General features: G+C 37.9%; 1 protein-coding gene across 8 annotated transcripts in view; it reads right to left on the bottom strand.

The window, feature by feature from the left end:
• Positions 1-27,997, bottom strand: part of tns1b (tensin 1b) — a 171,942-nt gene that overhangs the window by 101,142 nt on the left and 42,803 nt on the right. For all 8 annotated transcript variants that reach the window (XM_056755607.1, XM_056755610.1, XM_056755612.1 and 5 more), the window contains exons 2-3: positions 12,859-12,973; positions 444-481 (exon numbers count right to left, since the gene is read on the bottom strand). In XM_056755607.1, coding sequence (XP_056611585.1) covers positions 444-481; positions 12,859-12,973 — 153 coding nt within the window. The remainder of the gene's footprint in view (positions 1-443; positions 482-12,858; positions 12,974-27,997) is intronic.

Raw genomic sequence — 27,997 nt, 5'->3', positions numbered from 1 at the left:
CCAAACATATTAACCTCTTCTTAAAACTGGCGAGTGCCCCACAGGAATAGCAGAGAGGTCTTAATTTTTGGGGAGGGGAACCTTGAACAAGGAAAGTGTTGGCCAAATCAAACATGTCCTGTGATTGCATGCAGTTGTTTTTAGATTCCTGAGATTGTCAGAGTATGCCAAATCTCTTCCTCCAACAAAACAGACCTGTATTCACTGTCAGGACAAACATTTCACTGTGATAAAACTTGTGTGGCTTCCAGAAGGAAATGTGATGGTAGAATCGACAATTCATTTCAGTTTAGTTTTGAGGGCACATAAAGAACCTGGTTCAGGAATGTTGAAAGTCTGGCCGAGCACATCCAATGTCATTTGTCATTTTCAATTTTAGGCATTAGATTGTTAACTGGAACACGAAAGGCAGAATGTTAGATGAGCCATGCTTTGTTTCTTACCTTAACCTCACACTTCCGGTGGCAGGCTATCCGGCAAACTGCGAAAAGACAAGGGACAAAATGTTTTTGTCAAAATTTTATTTTCACATGTCAAAAAATTGGCTTTATATTTTAAATAAGTGTATTTTAGAAAGCAGTATAAAGAAAGCTAACGGTGCCCTAAGATGCCGTCTCCTACAGCACACAAGTTTTTGGAACATAGCCATGATCAACACACTCAAGCATACGAATCATAAAGTGATGTCATTTCCAACTTTCTTTTACAAATGTAGTCGTGTTATTTTCATTTATTTATTCTGAACGTCTGGTCGCAAAATTTAGACACATAAACAAAGCCGTGTACTGCAGCGTCACATGTTCATCTCTGTACAAACCAGTTCTCTGCAATTCTATAATGTTGTTTCAATTGTAACTCGTGGAGCATTTCTATCACAAAAATAACCACGTCCGCTACTCTCTACTCGCATTAATGCGGTTGACCGGCTGCCGTAACGCTGTAACTTCGAGTTGAGACAAAACTGGAATCAAGGCTAGAACCAATAATATTAAAAAAGCAAGAATGTTTCTGTCATTGCTGTTTCAGAATGAATGCGTGTTTAACATGAAGGGTTTTTCCTGTTTATACTGCGACCCGTCAAATAACATTTGCCATTAGAGACTTAACGTTGACCAGCTCCCCCACACCAGACACACAATCCAGCATCTTTGTTTCTCACATGAGATGGTAACATCACATTCAGATTTGAAATCCGGGTTTCCCTCCAAGACATTAGACTGGAATCACAGCAGGAAAAGCATGTTTTTGAAAGCAGAAGCATTCTGTCCACTCATCTAATAGCTGAATGAATGTGCAATTCCACATTAGCATTGCCAGATCTTCCAAAAAAAATCCGGACAAAACGGACCGAAAATAAGCTTGTTTAGAAAATACATAAACCAAGACTAAACTGCATCTTGCTGACAGAAATTATATTTAGAAGAATCGTTTTCTAAAGGCAATCAAAATCAAATAAATAAATCTTCATCTTGTACACATGCACATAAATCAAATGCACATCAATTAAGGAAAAAGATGCTTCAGGTTCTTTAAAGCAACTAGCAGAGAATTGCTATAATTCTACAAGTATTTGGAGTTTGAGAAAATCTAAACCATGTTAGGAATTATCACCGAGGAAAAAGGGATAAAATTCATCCCCTTAAAAACTGTCAACATTTACTTTTCAAACCCGACTTTCTTCTGCAGAACACCAAAAAATATATTTTTTAAATGCTGGTAACCAAACAACATTGACCCCCACTGACTTCCATTGTATGAACACTTAACCGCCAAGACATTTCTCTAAATATCTTCTTTTCTGTTCCAGTGAAGAAAGAGCTATCATGAGGGTGGATAAATGACGAGAACATTTTTTTTTTGGGTGAACTATCCCTAAAAAAATAATTTGTCAAAAACTAATCCTGTCCAAATAAATCTCCCGGACTGAATCGCGAGGACCAGGGAACATAAACAACCTAAACAATCCGTCCCAGTTCTATATTCTTGCTGCTTGCTTATACAGGTAAACTTCAGCAAACACACACCCACAAATCTCTGGTGCTACACAGACCTGGTCTGTTCTCCGTCTCCACTTCCATTCCGAAGAAAGGGGCCGGGCCTTAAAGACAGAGGTCTATACACCGGGAGGGTATTTCAGTCACCAAAGTGATGAAATGCTTCCAAAGCCACACCCCGTCATCTCTTACTCCCCCCTAATGGCTTTGTGGTATTAAATACATTACACATACAGTCAACATTGCTTCTGTTCCGACAAGGATTCCCTTGTTCGAGAGAAAAGAAAGATCCAGAAAATATACGCTGGCCACTATAAGACCAGCTACAAGATACCTTAAAAATTCTTTCTATGAAATCAACCTTACCAGGTTTTTTACTTACTCTCTTCTCGCATGTCAACTTGGGTCATTGCAAGAATGATAAATAAAATACAAATCCACTCAATCTCGGCCAACTCCTTTCAAAGAGCACATATCTAAAAAGCCTTGGGAAAATAATAGTTTCTATCAGAGATAAAAAATATGTGCTTTTTCTGGAGTAGACTGTATTTTATGTCTTGGGTCACATATTTGTGTGCATGTGTAATGTTTGTAGCATTTCTTTTCCAGCTCATAAAGGTTTCGATTTTCTGAGAAAGTTCTGCCGAAAGCTCTCGGTCGGGCAAGATTCTCATTCGAGTGATGGAAAACTGGAGCTTTGGCGTCAGGTCTGCATAGTTTTGGGCTTTTGAAGGATATTTTCATTAGCATTTGATCCTCCTGTTTGCGAGTGTGTCGGATGTGAGACAGTTTGGAGACCTGATGAGGGTTTGATTCGGGTGTGAGGTGTTGTGGCTTGACGGATCCGGAATGGAAGCTGAGAAAACGGTTCCCATGATTGTGAGCAGAACACTTAACCTCGGGATGCTCGAAGTTGTCGAATTGAATGTGCATTTTACTACAACTCGAGGATGCTTTTGCAATAGAGATGATCACAGCAAACTACCAAAACTGAAATGTTTCTGGTAAAAAATAAACATTGAGTAGATACGTAAAAAATCAGTTCCCTTACCCAGAATCGTAACGGACGCATCACTAAATTGCATCAAAGAAATGATTTATAATTTGAGCCGATTCACCACAAAATGTGCGATCCTAACTTTGTGTTCATCAGACTTCTACGACTTTTCTGCGCACATGTGCCCTGCCTTTCTGAAGGATACGGGATGAAAAACAGCACTACCATATTGGGTGTGAAAGCACATTGTGTGAATCACACGTGGTTTTGCCTTGTTAGGAAATCATGTCTGGTGTGTAAACAGCACAGGGCTAAAGAGGGGCAAAACAGACAGGTGACGGCTGTGAGATTACAGAAGCGGAGGACTGTTTAATATCTGACTCATGGCTTTGAGAATGTTCAGAAAGAGAAAAGGAGGTGGGACGGGGATCGGCGTTTCCCATACTGGCCTTTTAGAGCGGGACGTAGTCCCAGAAGGCTGGGCCGTGCCGGGTTACACCGAAAGCACAATGAGACAGCTGGACCACGGATTTCCTCACAAACAAGTACACTGGACCGCACTCAACACACAAACACACACACAGCTATTCTCTCAAACAGCACGGTTCTCTTGAGTGACTTATGAGGGTGAAGCGTTACTGCACGCTCATGATTACATGATGCTGAAATGTGTCATTCTGTAAAGTTTTTGACTATTTATGGTAGATATATCTTGAACTAATCCCAGACTTTCATCCCTGACTTTTTTCAAAGAAATTACTTTTGGTCGGTTCAAAAGTGAAATGAAATAACTTTTAAAAAGTTTAAAATCTTGAATAGGCTTAATCATATAGTCATTAATATTTGCAACTCTGTAACATTTACATCTCTATCACCATCTCAGGATGCTTTTTGTACCTAACGTAAAAAATAATAAAAAAAATGCTTATTTAGTCTTGATTTGCAGAACATACTGTATATCTAAAAAAATACTAAATCAAGTTATATTATGTTCAGAAGCAAAGTGACCCCGGAATTTAAGTCTCGTTTTCTATTTAAAAAAAAACTAACGTACAAGTATGACAGCATCTAAACATTTTGTCAACACGCTAAACATTACCGTTAAGTTTACAAGGCCATGCTACTAGGAGGATTAAAGCTGGAGTAAGCAAAGAAGAGAATGAACAACCAAATTTTTTTGTCTTTTTTTATGATTTATAATAAAGCGTGTACTAATAATAATACCATTAAGGCTCAATCAAGGGAGCCAGTTTTAAACTTTTTATTTACGCGCTCAATATCAGATTTCTGTTCATTTTAAACCCGAAAGTTAAAGTTTGCAGATTTTATATATAAAATGACATAGCAAAAATTGTTCAGCTAAAAGCATACAGTGGTTTATGTGGTTGGTTACCGTAATATAAAATGATTCATAGCTTGGCAAAAGACTGGTTATAGTGCCTAGTTCACCATTCCAGACAAACCGCACAGAATTCCACAGCACACTGACAACTGGATACGGCAGCGTGGTAAATATTGACCCCGTGTCGTTTTTCTGGAAGATTCAGCGTACCACCACATACAGTACAGAAGATTCAGAGACCAGCTGACACAACTCCAGATGGCAATTTATTGAAAGTGAACGTGACCTATTTGTCAGATATGGTGACCCATACCCGAAAAAATGACCTCTGCATTTAACCCGTCCGGCGAGCAGTGAACACACGCACAGCAAGTCGTGAACACACGTACACCCGTAGCAGTGACAGGTGATGCGTTTCAACAACCTGCAATTTTTATTCTGAAGATGATAAAGGCTACTTTTCCACTGTAAATTGATAAGATTTGATAGCAGAGAACAGCTTACGGAAATAATTCCTTACTCAAAACTATTACAGAACATGACTCACCAATGAAACCTCTTAATTCTTATCTCTCTCCTCTTATTGCGTTTATACAGATCACCCATCCTTTAAAGTGTGATTTCAGGTGTTAACTACAAAACAAACCCCCGTTAAGCTTTAATATCCTGTGTGGAAAAATTCCCACAATTCCCTCTGATGCCTCAAAGTGATTTCCAAGTCAAAGTGCAGCGCGATATTGAATCGACATGCTTTCTGAAAGCCTGGGAATGCGAGATAAACCGCACGTGTGTTGAAACAGCTGTTCAGTTCGGCTTCTAGATCAAAACACTTATGATAAAAAAGAGAAAACACGGTTTCAGAACTGTTGTGAATGTCTTAAAAATCATGAAACACCTACAGGATTTGTACAGAATATGAAGTATATATTCTTATACTGCCTCTTAGTGGCGAGAACAATTACTGCATGAGTTTGTCTGCAATGCGGTGTATCTTTGTTGTCTCTATCATTTGCCTTGAAGGTTCATTTCCATCTTCTTTTATAACAGCTGACTTCCATTGGATATGCGCGTTTCTTTCTATATACATACATTGCCGAATACTGATCTCTTATAAAGAAATCACACCTGTGACAGGGGTCAAGGTCAGCCTTTTTTTTTTCAGTCAATCGGGAGGCACTATGGTTTGTATTTGTTGTGGGATGACTGACATGCCCCTAGACGCATGTTTAGGAGAGAGGAAATCTGGTTGAAGGGTTGGGGCGGGTCAAAATCAGCAGAAACGTCTGATGGGAATAAGAGGCTGATTGAAATCATGTACAGAATTTTTACTAGTTCCTTTCCAATGCCGTGTCAAAATATCAATGTGACATTATTCAATATTTTCAGCAGTTAAAAATGTGAAAATGTTAATTTAGACTAAACAAACTTGATTTCACCAGAAGGTGGCAGCATCCCTCCAAAATATTTAACGGGCTTTTGGTGCATTTGACTAAAATTAAGAATAAGAAACTTAAGAATTAAGTTTCTTAATTAAGAAAAAAAAAAAGTTTCTTCATACAATATCACTGAATGGCGGCCTTCAGTTTTGAACACAGCCGAAGTTCTCACGAGTCCAAACGAGGATAAGATGAAGGGATAGATTAAATTACAAATATAAAAACAGGTAGTCTTAAAGATATCAATAGGCGCGCAGAATGTCTTGAGTGTTTGTGATGTGGTGTGCAGAAACAGCGAGGTTCAGCTGATTAAAATAATGATGTTAGACTCGGCACAAAGGCCGTCTATCAACAAGGAGAAATGACCGGCTGTGTTCATCAATCTGCTTATCTCATTTCACTAATGCAATTCAAGGAGAGGAGTGGCAACTTCTGGAAGCCCTAATGAGCTATAGTGAATAGTTATGTAACGTGTGCGTGTGTGCCTGTATCACAATGAGAATGATGGATGAGAGAGAGTAAACATTGCGTGATGGACCTGCTGTGTAATTTCGGCACTGCAGCAACAGACGAAAACAGCCAGACATAACAGCCACGGCTCAACCGCCCTGATGAAAAAAAAGCTAAAACCAGCGTACACTGGTTGGCTGGTCTTAGCTGGTTTATGTTGCTCCTGTTACCTGGTGGTCCTAGCTGGTCTTCGGGTGGTCCCTTTAAAACCCCTCTAAAACAAGACATGGCCAGCGTGAAAAACCAGACCAGATAAAACCAGCCAACTAGAAAAGGCCGGTGGTTTTCAGCTGCAATGGATGTGATATTGAGTTGGGCTGTACGACCGTCTGGTTTGTTCAGAATGGAGCATAACTCCACAACCTACTGACTACCATTTCCTAAAAGGAATCATGAAGCGGTTGTTTCAAACAGTGTGCAATATTCTTGTCACTTTGTCATACCGTGACCTAGTTGCAGTACATTTGATTTAGTTTATAATTTCAGAGGACCTACATTTTTGCAGTTCCTCCAACTACAGGTACATAAATCACTCGTATGCTCCCTTGTTTTCCAGCTGTAGTCCTTTGGGTAAACTGACCTAAACTTTGTTAGACGGCGTGTCCACACTCATGTGTTCGCCATGTGTGCAATCCAGCACAGCCGCATTGTCTTCAAAAGCAGCCTGCATTTCATTCCGGACCCCCGGGGGCGATCAGGAGAGATTTCACATTTGTCTCAGAAAAAGGAAAACAATCTCAGCGTCCCGAGGCAGAGATGGAATTTAAATGAAACCACAGAAAAGGCTATTTTTACCCACACATACATCCCTTGAAAGGGTTTCGTATCTCTGGGTCACCTCGGCACTGTGCCCACGGTGTTTATACTGGCGGGAAGCACGGACACGCCGGATTTACTGATGCCATTGAAAGGCAAACGGGGAACGAGTCGTGAGTCAGATGGGCTGGTTTAACTCCAACACTGCGATCGCCTGGAATGAAAATAATCAAATGAGCTCACGTTGCAGGACAGGGGTCTCGACGGGGATGACTGCTGGCCTTTTGTGTCCCATGAGGTACAACAAACTCTTGCCAAATCACACTGAGAAGGACGATATTGTACAGGGCATATTCTGCTATTTACTTCTAAGCCATCTTGGACGAAATGCACAAATATCATCGGGGGAATATCATCAATGATGACAATTCTTTTATTAAGTACTACCTTCGGAAATGCCATGGAATTAGTATAATACATGTCCATTGAAATGGAAAAACTCTTCAAAAATATGAAATTATGACTAAAATTAATAAAAAATATATACATATTTTGGCATCATCAGTGTAGTCACCTTAAGATTTGCCTAGAATTTATTTGCAGGAATGTTTTCTTGTCATTTTATCCAGACGTTTCTTGAGGTCTCACCCTGAAATGCATTTCAAACAATATTAAAGTTCACATCAATTCTAGACTCTTACTGACTGTTTTTTGTCATTATTCAACCTCAAGTCCATTCACTTAAAAACTTCATATTAGTTTTGTAATGAAAACAAAACCTCATATTTTTGCAGAATTATAATTTGCACACAAAATTAATTTCAGACATTCATGCATACACCTTCTGATCAAAACCATTTGTAAGGTCAAGAGAAATATTTCACTTAACTGACACACTAGTATGTCTAAAATCATCATTGAAACACTTTAAATGAATGATGTATTAGTCGCCTTAGTAAATTACTGACCATTTTAAACACTTTGTCAATGGAAGTCGGTTACAGCTGCACCGGATGAATCAATAAAACAGATTCACTCAAGTGTCATCTCTGATTCACCGCCTCAATAAACTGTACAGACCACACAACAGACACTTTAAAACTGTAAACCACATCTGTGCAATAAAAATTTGAAGGGATATTCATCTTAAAGATGACAGCAGTGGGCTGTGTTCCTGACAAATGTCTCTCTGTGATCAGATCTGCTTAAAATATTTTCTATATTTGGAATGATATCAGACAAAACTGCTTGCTGTTAAGCTACGCCACATTTTATTTTTATGACAGCTGTGGTAGATGCTCATCTAACTGTAGCTTTAAGTGCAGGTATGGTTCCTTTCAGACAAAGTTTACTTGAACAGACAAAGATATCAGCTAAAGAGCAATATTGGGTTTACAAGGTTCTTCTGAAATGATGCCATAGAAGAAGTCAAAGGATCTTTAAAGAACCATCTCTTTCTTGGTCTTTATATAATCTGACTAACTTTTTTCAACAAAAAGAAACAGAAAGGCTCTTCGGATGATAAAGGTTTTTATGGAACCATTTATACTATACTTGTTCTTCTATGGTATTGTGAAGCACCTTTATTTCTAAGGTAGACGAGCATCTGAAAGTCCCTGAATTCAAATGAACAGTTTGTAAATTAGTTTTCAAATGACATTTCAAACGCAATAACAACTTTTGACACTTAAAAGAATAGTTTACTCAAAAATGAAAGTTTTTTTGGGTTTATAAAATGTTACCTTATATTTTCAACTGTCACTAAATACTGTATAAATATCCCAAAATGTTGAGAGTCCAAAAATGCACATACATACATTATATAAGTAATCTAAATAATTCATGAATGAATAAATGAATTAAATAAAAAATGAAGCAAAACAATACATTAGAGAAATCCATATTCTCTTTTGGGACCCATAAAATTACAGATATTTATATCATTATTTAAAAAATGTGTTTCACCGAAGAGTGGAAGTCATATGGGCTGGCATAAAAGTGAGAAAATTATATAGTTACAACATATTTAGTTTTCTGTAAACTTCCATTAATGATCCACTTTTACATTCGGCAGTTCATAGTAACCAACCATGTTTTACAAGTTTCAATACTTAAATTAAAATGAAATTGAATCAAAAAATCTAATTGAACTGATCTTGCACTCAGGCACAAATCAACATTTTTCCATATAATGCGTTCTGCCATTGTTCACAGCTGTGACGAACAACAAACATCTGCCATTTTAAAATAAAGCCTACAGAAGGCCACAGAAAAAAGCGCCAGCTTTCGAGTTTGTCTCAACATGTGGCGGGGCGGGTGAATAAATTACAACAGGATTTCCATTTTTAGCTAACTATCCCTTAAATAACAGCCTACAAAGAACTGACCTCTTCCACCATTCACTTAAAGCCCCATCAGACAATTCAGATACAAAGAGGGGCATAAATCTTTTTGTCTTCTCCAGCTCGAAGCCCACAGGCAACATTGCTCTCTGAGGAGAGTTCATCCTTTTTGTTGGCCGAAGACTTCAGCTGTTTAACACAAGTGTCACACAATCACCTCTCAAAGCTCTTAACTAATAGTCTTTAGTGCTTTAACTCAATCCCTCAGATGGCACACATTCTCCAGGGATGTTGACAATGAGACATCGCTCTTGCTCAATGGAAATCATTACCCGGGATGATCTTTACGATCGAAGGGTCAAATGTCTGGATAGAAGCCTAATGCCACCAACACAAGATGTATACTAATGTAATGAACACAGACATCCAACTATAACCCTATATAGATATCCCTCAAGGCTTATAAATTCCCACTATCAACTTGATGGTTTAAATAACTATGGATTTTTTTACTGCTGACCATGAAAATCCATACCTGGCGTAAGTGAGAGAGAATTGTTTTATCAGATTTATATCAGATTTTCAACACAAGTATTCATTGTCGTAGAAAAATGTACCATTGTTTTATTATAGTAAAACTGTAGTAAGCATGTGTTTTACAATAGTTTCTACAGATATAATGTATATATAATTTAACAATTTTTACTATAGTGAGACCATGGTAAATTTGTGTTTACTATGGTTTTACTACAACTACTATAATAAGATGTTGGTAACTGTTAGTAAAACAACGATGAGTGAAAGTAATCCAACTTGAATGCAACAATTTATATCTGAAATAACAAACAGCTTTGAAGGTCCGGTGTGTCATTTTCTGTAGGATCTATAGACAGAAATCCAATATTATACACATAAGTATGTCTTTAGAGGTGTATAAAGACATTACATAATTAGGGGTTATGTTTTTATTACCTTAGAATGAACTATTTCTATCTACATATGCTGCAGGTCCCACAACATGGAATTCGCCATGTTGTTTTTTACAGTAGCCCAAAACGGATTAACTGTTCTACAGAATCTGTTTTGTAAATTCGTTATCTCCTTCGACAAAGACATGAACGTGACAACATCTTTGTCCTGTGTCAGCCACCGTAGTGCTTTGCAGTGTTGGGGAAGCTTCTTTGAAATTGCATTAACTGTAGATAAGCTACAAGCTATCTATTAATAAAAGAAGTTAAGTTACAGCTTAGCTACCCATCTGAAAAAGTAGTTAGCTACACTAAAAGTTACTATAAAAAAGTAGCTAGCTTCTTTGAAAGTACTTTTTAATTTTTTTAAATCTCACATTAAAAAAAATGCAGGAGCATAATTTACATTTTTTCTAAGAAAATATTAAAGTATACTAAAGAATTTATAAAGTGTATGAATTTACTATAGCTAGATAATACAGAACTGCTCTGAAGGGAGAACGGAATGTAGATTTTGGTCGCACTACACCGTTACTTTCTAAAAATAGCAATTAACTACTTAATTAGTTGAGCTACCGCCAATCTACTGAAAAATGTAGTTAAGTTAGGGGTTAGTAACTTGTAGCGTCGCTACTCCTCAACATTGGTGCTTTGAAAGGGAGGGGTGGAGTGAGCCATTGGTTGCAATTCGCAACCTCACCGCTAGGTGCTGCTAAATTTCATAGACTGGACGTGTAAGTGATACATTTTTTTTTATTGTAAATGCTTTATTGAAAATACAAGTTTCAGGTTTAAAAACCTCCAGACCATTGGCTCGGCGACTTCCACTGTAACCAAGAAAAAACAAAGCATGGAATTTTTCCCTGGTAATCAGCATTATCTTGAATTCAACCTGGAACTGTCCTTGGCTTTGACTTGTTCCAGACTGTATTGATTCTGGACGTCTGCGAAACGGTTATACACTGTCTGAAAGTGATCAACATACACATCTAATTCTGCAAATCCTTTTTACAATGCTACAGTTTTTGTGTCGAGATTCTGAGAAAGAAATATTCTGGTTAACGGGCTAAGAGAATAACCTTTTACACGTCTCAAAAATGATGGCTGCTAACAATTTGCGAATTGCAACTACATATATAGCGGTGACATTAAATCACACAATTATGGACACAAATCTCAAAGGTAGATGGAGATTAATTAATGTTAGGGGTGTAACAATATTTCTATATCGTGTTATCGCAATATCAAAATTGTCTCAATATAACTGTGGTCACATGACTGTATGAAACGATAGGTCTTCCAGGCCTAACATAGAAAATGTTAGAAAAAATTATAGATGTTACCTTTGTCAAAGTCCATCTGGTGCAAATATTTATTTTATAAAAGAGATCATTAGGTAATTTGACTCATATCATACTAGAACTCGTATCTCTAAACAAGTTATGATTTGAGGTTAAAGAAAAGAGCATGCTTATGGGACGTTTCCAAGTCATCATTTCATTTAAGATATATCAACAAATCCCGTACCGCAAACGTAATACCCGGTTATTATTGTACATTGAGATTTTGATATAGTTATATCCCTAATTAACAGAGTAGTTACTTCTCAGGGAACATGTTTTTGATAAAGTATAAAAAAATTGTCAAACTCTCGATGGTGGTGACGCTGATGTCGAGTGACCAAGGTGTAGCCTGTTTCTAGCCTCATGTTAGCTTTTTGCTTCTGGTGAATTTAATTTAGACTGTAAAACTCATAAATGTTGTGTTTGAATTGGAAAAAATTATCTTGACGAAGCGTGCACGTATCACAAACCTTCAGGCATATTTTTTGAGATCTTCCTAAAGTTTATGGGAAATTTCCATAGGGGTTTGGTACGAGGAAACCATTGTGACACTAACTACCGGGTTGCCCTACAAAAATACATCATCCCTGTGGCACTTCTACTATACAATCAAGCATTTAGTTATTGTATAAAATAAAACCTCAAAATGTGTTTTTATAAATGTGATAATAATCATGTAAGAATAAAATTACCTGTCATAGTATCCTGCATTACACGCTTACATTTTTTATATGACCACTTCATAAATAACAGCACAGCCAAGACTGCATGAGTCTGACATGCGTGCCGCGACATGAGCCGTTTCTGTTCAGCAAGTAGAAAACGTACAGAGAAGGTGATCTACACCAGCGTAGTGCCATAATGGAAACATTGTGTCCAAACATCTCTCTCACCGTGTTCTGTGCCTGAGACAGACAGTGATATCATTTGAAGTAGATATCACAGACCCTCAGGCCCCCAGCTGTCGTAAGAGGTTCATATTACGTCACACAATTTCCTCTCTGTCATCTAATAAATATAATAATCAAGTTAAGAAACTTTCAGACTGGACGACGGGCGCAGCTGCCAAGCCTGCGATCTGCTCCAACACACTTTTCCATTAGTTTCATCGCATGCTGGATCGGTCTCTGCTGGGAGACCACCACAATTACCACCCCGCCCTGGACTGACCTCTGCAGATGAGCCCCTCATTGTTTACAGTCTGTTTGCACACGCCGCAGTGTTTCCCCTTCTTGAAGGTCTTCAGGCGGAAGGTGTGAGAATGGACGGCTTCAAATTCTTCAGGCTGTAATGGAAAAGAAACATGTCAGGATCTCCTGTAACTACTTTTTCAAATATGCATTGGATAGATTTATATATTTCATTATATTTTACATGACAGTTTTACAAATCTGAAATAAGCAATAAACCATGACCGATAACAAGTGACCCCAGGTGAAATTCCTAATGGTTGTTGCTATGCTTTTTTGGTGTGGTTTTAAGTAAATTGCAGGGGTTTGTAGGGTGTTCTGGGTGGTCTGTACTACACAAAAAAGCCCCCCTCCAAGTGCAGGACATGTTTACACAATGTTTAATTCTCACCCCATGTGTTTACAATAGTCAAAGTGATATTTCTGTAAACACCAGTAAAAGTACAGGAGTGCAGGCAGCACCATGTCTTCTAACCAACAGATCTGGTAGAAAGAACTGAAGCAGAGGTCTGACCTGAACTGGTGCAATATAAGACGACCTGTTTGTTTTCACAGCGGGAACATGTGTTCGGTATCACTGGAGCATGACATCACTAAAAGTCCCAGTCAACAAATTAGAGTTTATGACCCAGTGTTGGATTACAAAACATTGACCGTATAAACAAAAACACTGACCGTTCAAGACACTGAAATTGATGGTAATGGTATTTTAAATTAGAATTTTTTTTAAACCTGTTTGACTTTCTTCTGCAGAACACAAAAGAAGATATTTTGAAAAATGTTGTTAATAGGCACGCATTGACTTGCATTGGTTTTATGTCCATACAATAGAAGCAGTCTTCAGTTACCAACTTTCTTCAAAATGTATTTTGTGTTCCTTAGAAGAAAGAGTCGTACAGGTTTGAAATGACAAGAAGGTGAGTAAATGATGACAGAATTCTCATTTTGGGTGAACTATCTCTTCAATACCTGCCTTTCAATCACTTTACAAATGCAAGATACTCAATCTCATTTACCTTACGAAAATAAAAAATGGTTGTACTACAAAAACGATAGATGGTTATCCATAATAAACCATCATTTAATCTGCAGTAATTCCTGTAGATCAGTCGTAAGAGCATGGCGCTAACTATGCCAAGGTCGTGGGTTCGATCCCAGGGGATTGCATATGCTTAGAAGCAAATGTATAGGATAATGCAATGTAAGTCGCTTGGGTTAAAAGTGTCTGCCGAATGTATAAATGTAAATGTTTCTGTTCTTTGAATATGTACATGCATGGAAGAAGCTTAAAAGAACAAACAAACTGTTGAAATCGCCAAGAACTTGTTTTTTCTCGAAAGTGAAAGAGAGAACCATATTTGGAAGCGGTGCAGCTGAGTTAAAGTACGTCCTTCACCCTCAGCAGGACATGAGAGGGGAGAGAGAGGCCATCCAAAAACAAGATAGCCATGGATGGAGTTTTGGGTCGCTGCAGGTGTGTTACGTAAGCTGGAACTCTATATTCGGACCCGACACAATGGGATTGGCTGTGTTTCTGTGAAAAGCCCCTCTGTTCGAGGCCTCCGTGTTTAATGATACCTGATTCTTTTTTCTGTCTGGATGTGATGATTTTTTGTCGATCAGGATATGTGAAAGAGATGAAGGTTAAAAGCTGAACATTGGTTGATAACGTGGAATGGTAATGAGATGATGACAAGCGTCTATGGGGATGAAACGATGACATCACTACCTCTGGGTGTTCGCCCAGACTTATTTTATTGCAGAAAAATTAAACAATGGATGCGCAATGCCCAATTTTTCAGTATGCAGATGAGAACAAATCCTGCAGGGAATCCATATAATTGTAAAGTATGTGGAAAAAAAACGAAATATTTTGGATAAAAAAGGCCCTGCAGCTAAAGATAAAATCATGCAATAATGCATTTTTGTTGTAATATTTTAACATGGATTAATATTTGAGTTACAAAGCTTAAATTCCAGACCTATACTTAAAAGCTTGTATTTGAAGCTTTGCATTTAGAGCGGCAAATCTCAGTCTAATTATCAAGGGCTCATGTGTCTGTCTGATCACAAAATATTTTGACATAATGCATTCGCTCGATGTCAGTGTGTGAAAAGCCCCTAGGGGGCTCCAGAGCATATCAGGGGAGATGCTCAAAATGACTTATTCAAATCTTACTGTATTTGATAGAACTGTAACATTAAACATTGCTTAATTTGTATTCCTTCAACTCAGTTGGTAAAGCAAAACATAAAACACGTACAGTTTATGTTGGATGCACTGCATTCAATGCCAATGCATAAAAATTGAAATTAACCCATTCTATAGGTAACATGAATAATTAAAAAAAGCATCTTCAAAACAAAAGTGTTTGTCCTGAATCGCATGCCTTGCACAAACATGAAGAAATACAATAATAATAACTGTCCTAGCAAAATGGGACAAAAAACATGTTTTTCTATAATTTTTTAATCAAATATATATAAACAGAAAAAAGTATGTATTATTGTTTTCATGTAATTATTGTGTTTTATTGTGAAAGTAAGCTAGATTTTCTTTAAATAGGTTAAGCGCAGTTTAATTGCTATTACTTGAAATGCACAATTAAAAATATGATTTAAAAATGATTTAAATAATAATAGATACTATACTATCTGCATCGACCTAAAAATTTAACCATACATAACTTTTCGAAGAATTAAATACCTCATTTATTGCAAACCCTCGCGATATGCATCTTGTGGAATGCAATTGTGCGATATTTGATCATTTCGATATACATCACAGCCCTAATAGAAAATAATATATAAAAAGTAAACTTGTTTTGTCAGTGGTATATCCACGATAATTATAGCCACTCTGTCTTGGATGATGCACAACACAATGCTGGCAGAGAACCGTCTAAGGGTTTATACGATCCAGTCTTCTCTCAACACACAGCCGTAAAAGCTGTGGACAGACAAAACAACGATGGTTTATCTCCAGACCTCGTAGGAATTAACCTTCATGGGACAGTGCTACATTGATAACTATGTGCCAACAATGCCAGTCTCATTTCCATTCCACCGCCAGGTTCCGCCACGGCACCAACTTAACGTGATTAGTCTAATCTAATTAACCAGAAACAATCAATGCACCTCAGTCTGAGCTCTCAGAGCCTTTCAATTACTCTGGAAATGTGCAGATAGGATGAAACCGTCGCATTCAGCCAATGTGAAGATCTGAGCCCATCACCTGCTTGGGACTTGACGTTGTTTATGGTACAACAGGGACAGTAACAAACGCTATCAATAGATCCTGTTTTCGGTTTCATACATTTAGACCCAACACATTTTAACAAGAACGAAAGGGACTCATATGTCAGTCCAAACCTGTACGGTATGCGGTTCATATTTGAAGAATCTCATCTGCAGATCACAAACATCATTCCACATATGCAAACAAGCCTTTGAGACCCAGTCCCATTCGTCAACATTTGCTTTTGCCATCCATTTGACAGATAAACAAAATATCAGTGCATGACTTTCTGTAAAGCTTTTTAGAAACTTTAACATTGCACACTCGGGATGCTTCTTCCAGCACTTCTTTCAGCTTTCCGCACAAAAGAATGAATAGGACAGGACAGAGAAAAAGAGGGGGAGAGAGAGCTAAAGTGCAGACAGGAAAACGTCTCAATCTGAGCTCAGTTTAGCAGACAGCGAGACGTGTCTGCGTTCCTGACAGTAAGACAGATCCCATGTGTTCTCTCATTCACAGTCTACAGGAGGCTGATGTCAATGAGAGAAACTCAAGCACACTGACAGGAAAAATGCCCGTCTGGGCACACATCCAATAAATGCATTTGGACACTTTCGTTAACATTGGATGGATACTTCATTGTACCGTTTTAGAAAATAGAAAATGGCATTCAAATAATAATGGTGGGCAATTCCAACGTTATGGACGTGACATAAAAATGCTCAGAGAATGAATTTGTTACAAATATATTGAACCATTTGTTTATATTTTACTAAACCCTTTTTGATAGAATCTATACGTAAAAAAATGTCAGTCTATGAACGCATTTTGTATTTAAAAAAGGGAAATAAACATGCGCTATGGATGTGACAAAAAAAAGGACACGTCTTTTGGGAGACGATAAACTTTGTAGGATTTCTTTCAAATGAATGCACAATACTGAAGCAATATTACCCAATGAATGGAGAAGGGATGCCTCTTTATAGAACATCAAATAGTTACTTTGTATTAATTTTCAGTGTCCATTTATGAGGAATATGTTGCGTTATGGATGTGACAATCCTGAAAATGGCTCTTACCTGACTATGAAAAATCATGTACTAAAAATAAAACAAATACTTAACAAATTTGAAAAGACATCTCACAAGGGTATTTAAACCACCAAATGTTAATATCTGTGCTGTTACCATAGTAAAACCGTTTGTGATTTTTTTTTTTTCGTGGTAAGATTGACATTTTCATGGAATTGTCCTGGTTCGGAAATCTTAAAAAAAAAATCAATTCACTATTGTGAGACAGATATTTAAATTCAAATTAAAATACAAAATTGGCTTTCCCAGCTCTAAAGATACCAATAATCTAGTTCGCTTCAAAAATCACATTCAGAAGAAACAGTATGAATTAAACAGTCAAAATCAAAACCTCCACATCAACTAATATGGATCAACAATTTTTAAAACATTTTCACACCATTCTGCTCTTCAGTTTCTCGTTAAATGTCAGATTGTGGGGTCAAGTAAGCCTTGTTGACTCTTTGAAAAGGGGGAGGAGCTCTCAGTTCGTGTTTCAGTGGAAATTGTAAACACATCAAACAAAGCTGTGTATTTCAAGACACTTTGGCAGGTCTTTAACAATCCGGTTTCAAGGTCATGTGTTGATATATGAATACATTGGCTCTCAATTATTTTGGCAGAGTAACCACAGTCTTATCACACCAAATATGGGCCTGTTGGACAGATTTTCATAACCAGAAAGTGTATAAATACTTAAAGTAAAGTGTGTGCTACAATGTATTTTGTTCAAATGGATGTCGCTTTAAAGAATGTCTATATATTTTTAACTCTCTAAATACTTCTCAAGGACACTGCACATAAGTACATCTCCCAAACAATACAGCATCATGGGATATTGGTTATTGTTGCAAAACAGTGCTGGGGATGCAAAAATCACAGAAAGAGATAGATAACCATCTCTTTTGAAACGGATCCGAACACTGCCCGCCATTCAAATGGCCCGTCTCACACACTCAGACTGCCACAAAGGTTCAGCTCCCAAAACAGGGCACACATCATCTCCCATGGCCTGCGTAACTGCATACAAGGCCCCCATGCCGGGATGCTAAGCCCCTGGGAAAGGCACTTGGCCCCATTCAGGCTACCAATCCATACACCCAAACAATACATCCTCTCGCCCCAACGAGAGACAAGAGGTGGGGCGGGCCACCTCATAGTGTGGGGCATGGACCGAGACCTCCAGTGTGGATGAGGAAAAGCATGGGTTGCCCCCTAATGTGATCGATTGGAAAGTTCAGAGGGTATGTTAAAGGGGTAGGTTAACTTCGTTATGTGTTGTTGGATCTCTCTTGCCAAAGGATTGGGTTAGCAACTCAAAGGTCATGGTTTGGAGCCTAGAAACCACAGACAGATCAAATTTGTCTTGACTGCATTGCAAGACACTTTGAATATTAAAAGGGTCAGACTTATGCTTAAAGCATGAAAATGGCTTAAAGAGATTTCTTTTCATTTTTAAAACCAAGTTTGAGCCATTTCATTTGCATGCTTCAAACTTAACACAGTTCTTGCAAGTGAAACTGATATCTAAGAAGCTATTAAAACATCTGTCTTACATTAGAGACCATGCAAAATATCAACTCCTACTCTATACTCCAGCATGTCCAGCCTTCTTCTCACAACATAACGATCACCGCACAATAATGAGCATCACCACCTGGACACACATGCGGTTACCATGAGTTCACAATGAATCCAGATGGGTGGGTGGGTGAGGTGAAGCCAACTTGGCTTCCCTTTGATGGCTTTCTTTGAACTGGACATAAGGGAAATGTTTGAGAAGCTGAAGTGAAAGATCAGGTTCTATAATTCTTAAAGGTCTGCAGTGAGACGGGACGCCAAAAGAGCACAGCACACATATGTCAAGTATTAATACGCTACCTATTTACCGCCAGGCTTGGACCCCAGTTTCTTTTTCCATCTCTCACTCTCACTTTCTGTCATCCATTTTTCAACTTGGCAGACTGACTTGGCCGCACACCGGGGCATAGAAAGGGGCGTGTCACCATTACACACTAACTCGCACTGGCACACCCTCTACTTTGAGCACAGCTTAATGTGCCAAAAGGCCATTTTTGGTCTTTTTAAAAAACATATTAATCTTACTGCATTAGATCCCAATGCATGTTTTATTTATACTCAACTGATATTGTTTAAGGCTTCATCTTTCAGCCGTGTCTCGGTCATATGACACATATATGGGGAAAACCCACCAAACATCATGGGAAAGCATTGGCGCACAGTGAGGCATGGAAAATTGGGCCATTTACTCAAAATTCACAAAGCTTGTTATCTGTAAATGAAATCATTCCAGGGCATTCAGTTCTTATCATATATGACATTACAGCGGTGGTTGCTTAAAGTCTTCTATTCTGGTCTAGTTTATATTCTGTTGCCATCTTTAAGAATCGTCTGAAATCACTTGACCAATCAGTTCTGACTGCTATCTCTTTTCTACTCTAAAAAACCAGTTTTTTGGCACTTATGCTTTTGTTGTCCTTATGTTGTTCCAATTGCTTCCATTGCTTTCCCTCATCTGTAAGTCGCTTTGGATAAAAACGTCTGGTAAATGAGTAAATGTTAATGGATGTAAATGTCTATGAAGCACTTCATAGCTTTCACTACAGTATACGAAATAGTAAAAAGAATCAATGTTAGTGATTCAAGAGACAGTCACAGACTCACAAACAATGTGTTATTTGCTCAGGAAATCTCTCCAAATCGAATCACTTAAGACCCGTCAGCATTACTCGTTCTAATATATCGGCCTGCAACTCTGTTAAATACAATGACATCGCATAAATCTGCGAAACCCACACACACACTTTAAATCACCCTTCTAAATACACTCACTTAAGCCTCCATATAAATCTTTCAAACACACACAAACACCAAAAAAAAAAAAAAAAATCACCCTTTGTATGTGTCATCAATCAACCTTCTAACATACAATCACAAAAACACGAAATAACCACATAACCTGTACCTGAACCCAAGCAGATGTATGCGGCTGCCAAAACCCAATAAAGTGTCAAAACAGACTCAATTTTACAGTACAGGCACTCCTGCACTCACCAGAAACTCAATTTTACCTAAGACCATGCTTGATTTGACACTGTTTGGTTTAATAGCTTCACGTAGGAAGAGCTTAGAGAGTTTGTTTAAACAGGAATAAACATTTTGTTATTTCTTCATGTCATTCCAACATAAACTCATATACTGTTAGAGTAACATTCTGTCTAAATCCATTGGGTTTGAAACACTATGAGAGCAAGTCCTAAATAACACACATTTTTAGTCAAATCCTTTCATTGGACTGGAGCACCTCCAAAGAAGAGCCATTGAGAGAGAAGAGTCGCGTCTTCTCCGTTGACTCTATTGAAACTGTGAAAAAACTGGTCCATTGGTTCCCGGAAGTTACTAGTTACGCATGGAGCTGCGACTGAACAGACTAACTTATGTAAACATTTAACCCATTTAAAGACGAAAGCCATTCAATGAATAAAAAAAATGAAAGAAATAAAGCATTTAAAGAGAAAACACATCTTCCTGGAACTATCTGAAGGCTCCATGAATCAAGTGATGCTCCACCGTTTTGGACTTTTGGACACGTGACCGTTGGCAGAACTCACTCTCTCAATGGCTCTGCTCCAAAGATCCAAACAACAATTACAATTTTTCATGTATATCCTATTTTTATTGTGGTCTCCCGTGGTCAGCCCCACCTCATCCATACAGTCTGAACACGTCTTAAACCGTTCTAAACACACTTAATTAATCAACAACCAGAAATATCTCCGTCACTGCGCATAACTGTGTTCAAGAGGTTCTGGCCTCTCCGGGACTCCCCCACCCATCCCAGCACACTATTTTTCTTCACAAGACTGCGATTCTTCTGCTCACAAAAACATTTCTCAGCTGGGGGGTTACCTTTGACCTCACACCCCCTTCCTTACACTCGTCTCGACCCCACATCTACACACGAGGACGTCTCCTCGATCTATCTCGTTGCTCCTTTTAGGGTTCAAAGCCGATGTTGTGAGCGCTGGAGGTGTTCGGTCACGTGTGATTGAGAAGTTCCTTTAAAAGCACTGTGGAATGACTCTATGCAACACAAACCGTCCCGGAAGCAAACATGACTGGATTAAAGCGGATATAAGAACCTGGAACTCTGTCATCCAGTTCACAGCTTTACCCAAACGCCACAGATCAAACAAAATATTTAAAATACAAAATACCAATCCCGGTCGTATCCCGAGTCGAATAATGCCAATGTCGATTTAGCATTTCAAACAAACCTTGTATGCAGCAAGCTCTGTAAAAATAAGCAGTTTCCATCTGGTTCACATTATCTGTTATCTGCACTAGTCCAAGCAAAGAATCTTTGGCGTTTATATTACTGGCACACAATGCCAGCAAATCTATTTATTGATCATAATGAGTGTTTTAACGTAATGTTCCCCATCCCCTTCGCTCGCTCTTATACCCGTTGTCTATCCCACCGGAAATTCTCAGAAGAGGAACGTGAGGATGACATGCTGGCACCAGATCCCATCTCCAAACAAACATCTTTCGGATCCACTGACCTGAATGATTACACTACACCACATCAGATGGCACCATGGTGAACATCAGCAGTATCAAAGCACATGTGCATGTTTCAAATAGATTTTTCTGCACGGAAATAAAATCTTTTTGCATACGTTTACTTAAAAATGAAAGCACTCTACAGTCCTGAATGGATTTGGAATAAACGGGATTTGATGCAAATTGCAGTAATACTCAGATTGGTCACGTGTCGCACAAAAAGCAGTACAAGAAGTACTTACAGTAACAAATACAGAAAGAATATACACAAAATTTGTTAGCCTGATCTGATGGACTTTCAATCTGTGTATGGTTTGTAAACCAGGACGCGGTTCTATGTTCCGAATGCGGTCATAACCGGACCAACAGGGTCCGGAGGGGCTCCTCGAATGGCCCTGAGGGAAACCGGTGTGCTTTTCGAAAACAATGTGTTTTGTGTCAAAGACGAGACCTTGTTTCTCATTCGCTTTATGTGACCGTACTTTATTGTTTTGTTGCTGGAAGCACAGGCTCACAGCACGATTTCTGATGAAAAGGGGGCGGAGACTAGCAGCTCCCATTCACTTAAAGAGACACAAACCAAAACAGCGCGTTTCTCCTCACATGCAAAAGTGGGCATGTATTTGGACCTCTATGATCTATATTACATTTGTGTAACACTAGAAAAAAAAAAAATAAATACAGTAAAATGTAGATACAGCAGAGATGATATATTATTTTATTACACGACTCATTTGAATGCTTGATTCTAATTGGCCAGTCGCGACATTCCAACGGCCCTTATTTTCAAATCACAACCGCTCAAAACTAATAACACCCTGTAACGGCTTTTCCTAGCGGAAGATCTGCATTCGGTTAAAATGAGCTAATAAATTATTATAATTTAAATTTTATGTCCAGTTTTTTTCTCATGTTGCAAGTAGCCGTGTAATAGGCAGGATAATGTACAAGCAGCAGGTTGTTATCGTAAAATAAGCCCCTTCAGTGTGATACAAGACCCTCCGCTTTGCATCGGGTCCTGATCACACTGTCGGGGCTTATTTCTGCGATAACAACCGGCTCCCTATACATTATCCCTTATTTTTTGTGTTTAAAACAAAGTGCACCACAAATGACAAAACGGAAATGTTTGTAAACTAGCCTTTTTATGAGCATTCTTTCTTTCCTTCCTTCCTTCCTTCCTTCTTTTCGTCTTCTTTCTTTTCGTCTTCTTTCTTTCTTTCCTTCCTTCCTCCCTTTCGTCTTCTTTCCTTCCTTCCTTTCGTCTTCTTTCTTTCTTTCCTTTTTTCTTTCCTTCTTTCTTTCCTTCCCTTTCTTTCTTTCTTTCTTTTTTCCCTTTCTCTTTCATTCTTTTGTTTTTCTCTTTCATTCTTTGTCTTTCTCTTTCATTCTTTGTCTTTGTCTTTCATTATTTTGTCTTTCTCTTTCATTCTTTGTCTTTCTCTTTCATTATTTTGTCTTTCTCTTTCATTATTTTGTCTTTCTCTTTCATTATTTTGTCTTTCACTTTCATTACTTTTCATTCTTTCGTTCTTTCTTTCTTTCTCTTTTTTTCTTTACTTTTATTTTATTCATTTTCTTTCTTTCTCACTCCCTCTTATTCTCTCTTTCTCACGGGGGAGGATGGGTTTAAATGTGACCCTTTACCCTGCTACCCTGTGATGGTCACCTGCTTTTCATTTAGTCAAACAAAAATTCCTCAGGCTTTCCAATTTCTCCCTCTTCTCTTCTCCTCTTCACATCCCTCATCTATTCAAAAGCATTTGATTTCAAAAGAGGAGGATCCGGAGGAGGAAATTACTCAATCGCTTAAGTTCAGGCTCTCCTTCAGCCTGAAGGTTTGGGGCCGTTTGCTTTCTGAAGATGTGCATATGACTACAAAGAAACACTGGTCACTACTATATACCATCAACTTATAACACATCCTTTTCCTGTTCTTCAGTCAAACAACTTTAACAAAACATGTCCGTTTTGCCAAACAGCTGAAACATATTGAGATACTGTATAATCGGTTTAACTATTTCGCAATCCCGAACTTCCAGTATATGAATCAATGTTGACAGGTGCCATATCCATCTCTGCCAAACACTTCCATATGGACTCATCACTTTGTGTTTCACTAAATAAAAGCAACAACAAAGAAACTAGAGACACTGGCAGCTATCTTTAATCTCTTGGGGTAAGAAACAGCCTGCTGTGCATGAAGAAAGAGCTAATCTCATATATCCATTTGATGCCCTGCAATTTCAGTCTATGCAAAAACAGCCACAGGCCAAAAAACAGCTTTTTAGCCAGATTTCGCAAGACTAAAAAGACGCGATTAGATCACAGAACAGACATCCAATTCGATTACGGTGTTATAATGGTATTTTTTGGCAAAAAATAACTCTATCTGAAATCTTAAAGCATAGCCATGTAAGGCAGCGTATGAAAGCTGAGATGCACATATGTTACCTTTAAAGATTACACAATCCTGGCTTGTTTACCTAACCCAAATAAAGGCCCGTTTTAACACGTGACGTGATTTATCCTACGAAAATAAATCTCAGATTATGCATTTGGGAAAAACGAAGAAGTTAAGATACCATTGTCTTACATCTGTACAGAGTGAAAGCAACCTCTACGCCAGCTATTTTCATTTCACAGCTAAACAGATCGCCACCTTCAACTTTGCCAATTACAATGATTCATGCTGTGTTCAGAAATACAATAACAAAACTAACACCAGATTGCCCCCAGCAATGAGATTGTGTAGACCACTGGTTCTCAAACTGTGGTACTTCAAGAGACCCTGGTGGTGTGTGACACGACAGAAAATTGTGCGTCTCTCTATCCCTCTCTTTCAATGCGTATAAATTAATCTTCTTGGGTATTTCTGCACTTGAACCGCTGTTGTTAATGTTGCAAAGCGCTAATTCAAAACACGTCTGCATCTAGTCGAGGTTTCATCAATGAAGTGCTCGTTGTGATTTAGTTTGAAGGGCGCATTGGCGAGCTGCTGCAGTAAAGTGTAAGTCTCTGTTTGTTATATACAGCTGTTCTCTTGATGTTTAAGTAAACGTATACTTATTTGTCTTCTGTGTCAAATATTCTTTCCACATTGTTTGTCTTAAATATAAGCTACTAGTCTTTCTACAAGTCCCTACAAAGTTATTTACAGAGCCCTGTGCACTACAGAAAAGTGTTTTGTGTCCTCTATTCCTGCTGACTAACTTGAAAAACATGTTCTTTGGTTTGAAAACAGCTAGTAAATAAAAAGTGTTTGTATTATGAATAATACATTAGAATTGGAGAACGAGGTGTAAAGATAAAGATCCATTACTATTCATATGATTTTTCAATGGCCGTAAATAGGTGGTACTTGGAACAACTCATTGTAATTAAGGTTGTACTTCTGAAAAGTTTGTAGAACCACTGGTGTAGAGATTCAACTTTAAATCGGACAGATTTCTAGGCCTTTAAGAGTCACAAGTGTGGGACAAACAAACCTGAAGCCTTTCAGAGCACAGCAGGCACCTGGCGAGAGACCCAAATGTACTATGATAGAAATGAGGTCACAATGTCTGAATCACATGAACTAATATAGGACAGGCCAATAACAAACACTTGGTTATTCTTCACCAGCTAAAAATAAGTGTCGTGTGACATTGTGTGTCATATTCCTGATCTGGAATCGAAAGACTGTTTGAACACATTCAAATAGACGTTATATTGTTATTTTCACATATATATTATGTTCAACACATTTAAGTAGGTACATTAAGTAAGCACAAATAGTCAATTTATCAACTTTAAGGAGCAATGTGGAGATTTTAGCGGCATCTAGTGGTAAGGTTATGAATTGCAATCAATGGCTCACTCCACCTCTGCCTTTCGATGTGATGAATTCCATGTAAGGGGACAAGCTGTGTTTAGATAAAAAAAAAGCTTCATTATGTAAGGACTTTATACACCTCTAAAGACAATAGTTAGTTATTTTATATTGAATTTCTGTCAGAAACGATGTGTCGATCCACACAAATATTACACACAGCCCCTTTATGTTCATCACATGAGAATCAAGTCCACTTAAATATATACTGTTCGAGCAGTATAAGCTGTAAACATGCAGATTGTTTGTTCCGCTTATGTGACACCTCTAAAAGAGAAGAGTCCCACCATTTAACACGATTGTTCTGAGGGCCCGAGGCAAGATGCACTCATGAAAAACGTAATTATACACAGATAAAACCAAACAATGCACCAAACGAAACCCAGAAGTTTTTCAAACCACATTCAGTGACAATACTGCTAGCCCTTAAAAGTTGTTTACCTCAAAATTGGGCAACAGAGAACATCAAAGTGAACTTAAAAAACTAAATCAATGAAGTCCTCTCAAAAGACAAAGTAGGAGGTCCCATTCAGAGGGTCTGCGTACCATATCACATTAAACACAATTGCAAACAGCTTTAAGGACCTCATGGACTCTCAGATTTATGGAAAGCACATCCATTATTCTCTAGCCCGGCCCCGTAACCACTTCCCTGCTAAACACCTCCACATCTGCTCAATCACCTCATCCGCTTAACGACCCGCTGACCCCTCTGTAGACACATAAGTATGCAAAAGACGAAATACATAAAAGTTAAAGCAGTTAAGAGGAAACTTAATTATTATCTATTGCCCACTTTTCTTCGAAACCGCCCAATGAGCAGCAACCCCTTCAAAGACACTGAAAGATCGATCAACAACATGTAAAGCACTTGACAGTATTTAGCAATTTTGAACGAGCAGAGAAGTGAGAATGAAAGCACCCTCTATTCGGATCGATTCACAAAGATGTCTGTTTATTTGTCAACCTCTGGTTCAGGCAATGCTAGTGTTTCTGCTATCTGACCTCACATCAAATGAAGCCTCATACTAAGACAAAACAAGGACGCAAATGAGGAATAATCAAGTAAATTTGAAAATGATGAAAACCACATGACATGCAGGCGAAGCCCCCTGTCAGGCCTCAAGAAACACAACCAAAACAGTAATGAGTTTCTGATCAATTACACAAACTGACTAAAATGCATTAGATGTGTTGTGGGCGAGCCACTGTGCCAATAAACAAGATGGCAAAGAAGGAGTTTCTGTATACACTGGACAACTGCATTTCTATCACTGTCCATTCCTTAAAATTTGAGAGTTGCGGTTTATTTTACTCCGCTATATTAGGAGCTCTATTAACTGTATTTCACCGCAGTTCAGGTAAATATAGTTTATTTTGCATTCTTGTACGTTCAGTTTCTTGAAAATGATTTTTTTTAACTTTACGTGATGTTCTTCAGTGTAATATTTTAAGTGCAGGTGGCTCATTGGATCAATTTACACAACATACACTGTACACACCAAGTTCGCCTGTAAGAACACAAACTGTGATCAGAACGACTCACAAACGAATGACACTGTTGAACTGAATTGTTTGAACAATTGAAAAGAAACATTCAAAGCTCATTGAACCACACAAAAAAATGCTAGTTTTAAATAAGACTGACAAATTCAGTTGGCTCTTGTTGGCTAAAAATGATAAAAGCTTAAATTTTATTTTAAACAACTTTTTATTTTGTTTGGTTGAAATAATTTAATATTTTCTAAAAATGCTTAATATATCTTAATAATTGCCATTTTAATCAAATTTTTAGAGCTCTTAATAAGTTGTTTGTAAAGTGTTTGTTTATGCCACTTAGGCCTACGCATACATCTGTGCACAAGATCATGATGGCACCATCTCCACCTAATTTTTATTTAAAACCATTTTCCGAAATTCAGCACAAGCCATAGGATGAAACTAAAAATACATCAAGGTATTTATTGGCTTACATTATGTATAATGAAAATTATTTGATGATGCAGCAATTAGTTAATCTAGTTAAGGTCAAATTTGTTATTAATTGCAATTATAATTAAAATAATAACAAAAAGTTCACGACCAAATTATTAGTGCACAAATCAGCACATCCTTACATGAAAATCATAACAGTCAAACAGTTTCAATCAATTTCCAATTTTCTATCGATTATCAGTTTGACTGGTAGTGTATTTAAGATGAAACATTACTTAAAATAAAACAAGCTATGGTTGGTTGAAAAGAAGGAGCAGACAATATTTGGGCCTGTAAACCTAGGGTGATTACGTTGTTCATCTTCCCAAACAGATCCTAAATATTCACATTCCCAGACATACTACGCAGGTGCAGATAT

This window comes from Triplophysa dalaica, chromosome 8 (genome assembly GCF_015846415.1).
Source record: "Triplophysa dalaica isolate WHDGS20190420 chromosome 8, ASM1584641v1, whole genome shotgun sequence".
Taxonomy (NCBI): domain Eukaryota; kingdom Metazoa; phylum Chordata; class Actinopteri; order Cypriniformes; family Nemacheilidae; genus Triplophysa; species Triplophysa dalaica.
This window is presented reverse-complemented; position numbering and strand designations above follow the sequence as displayed.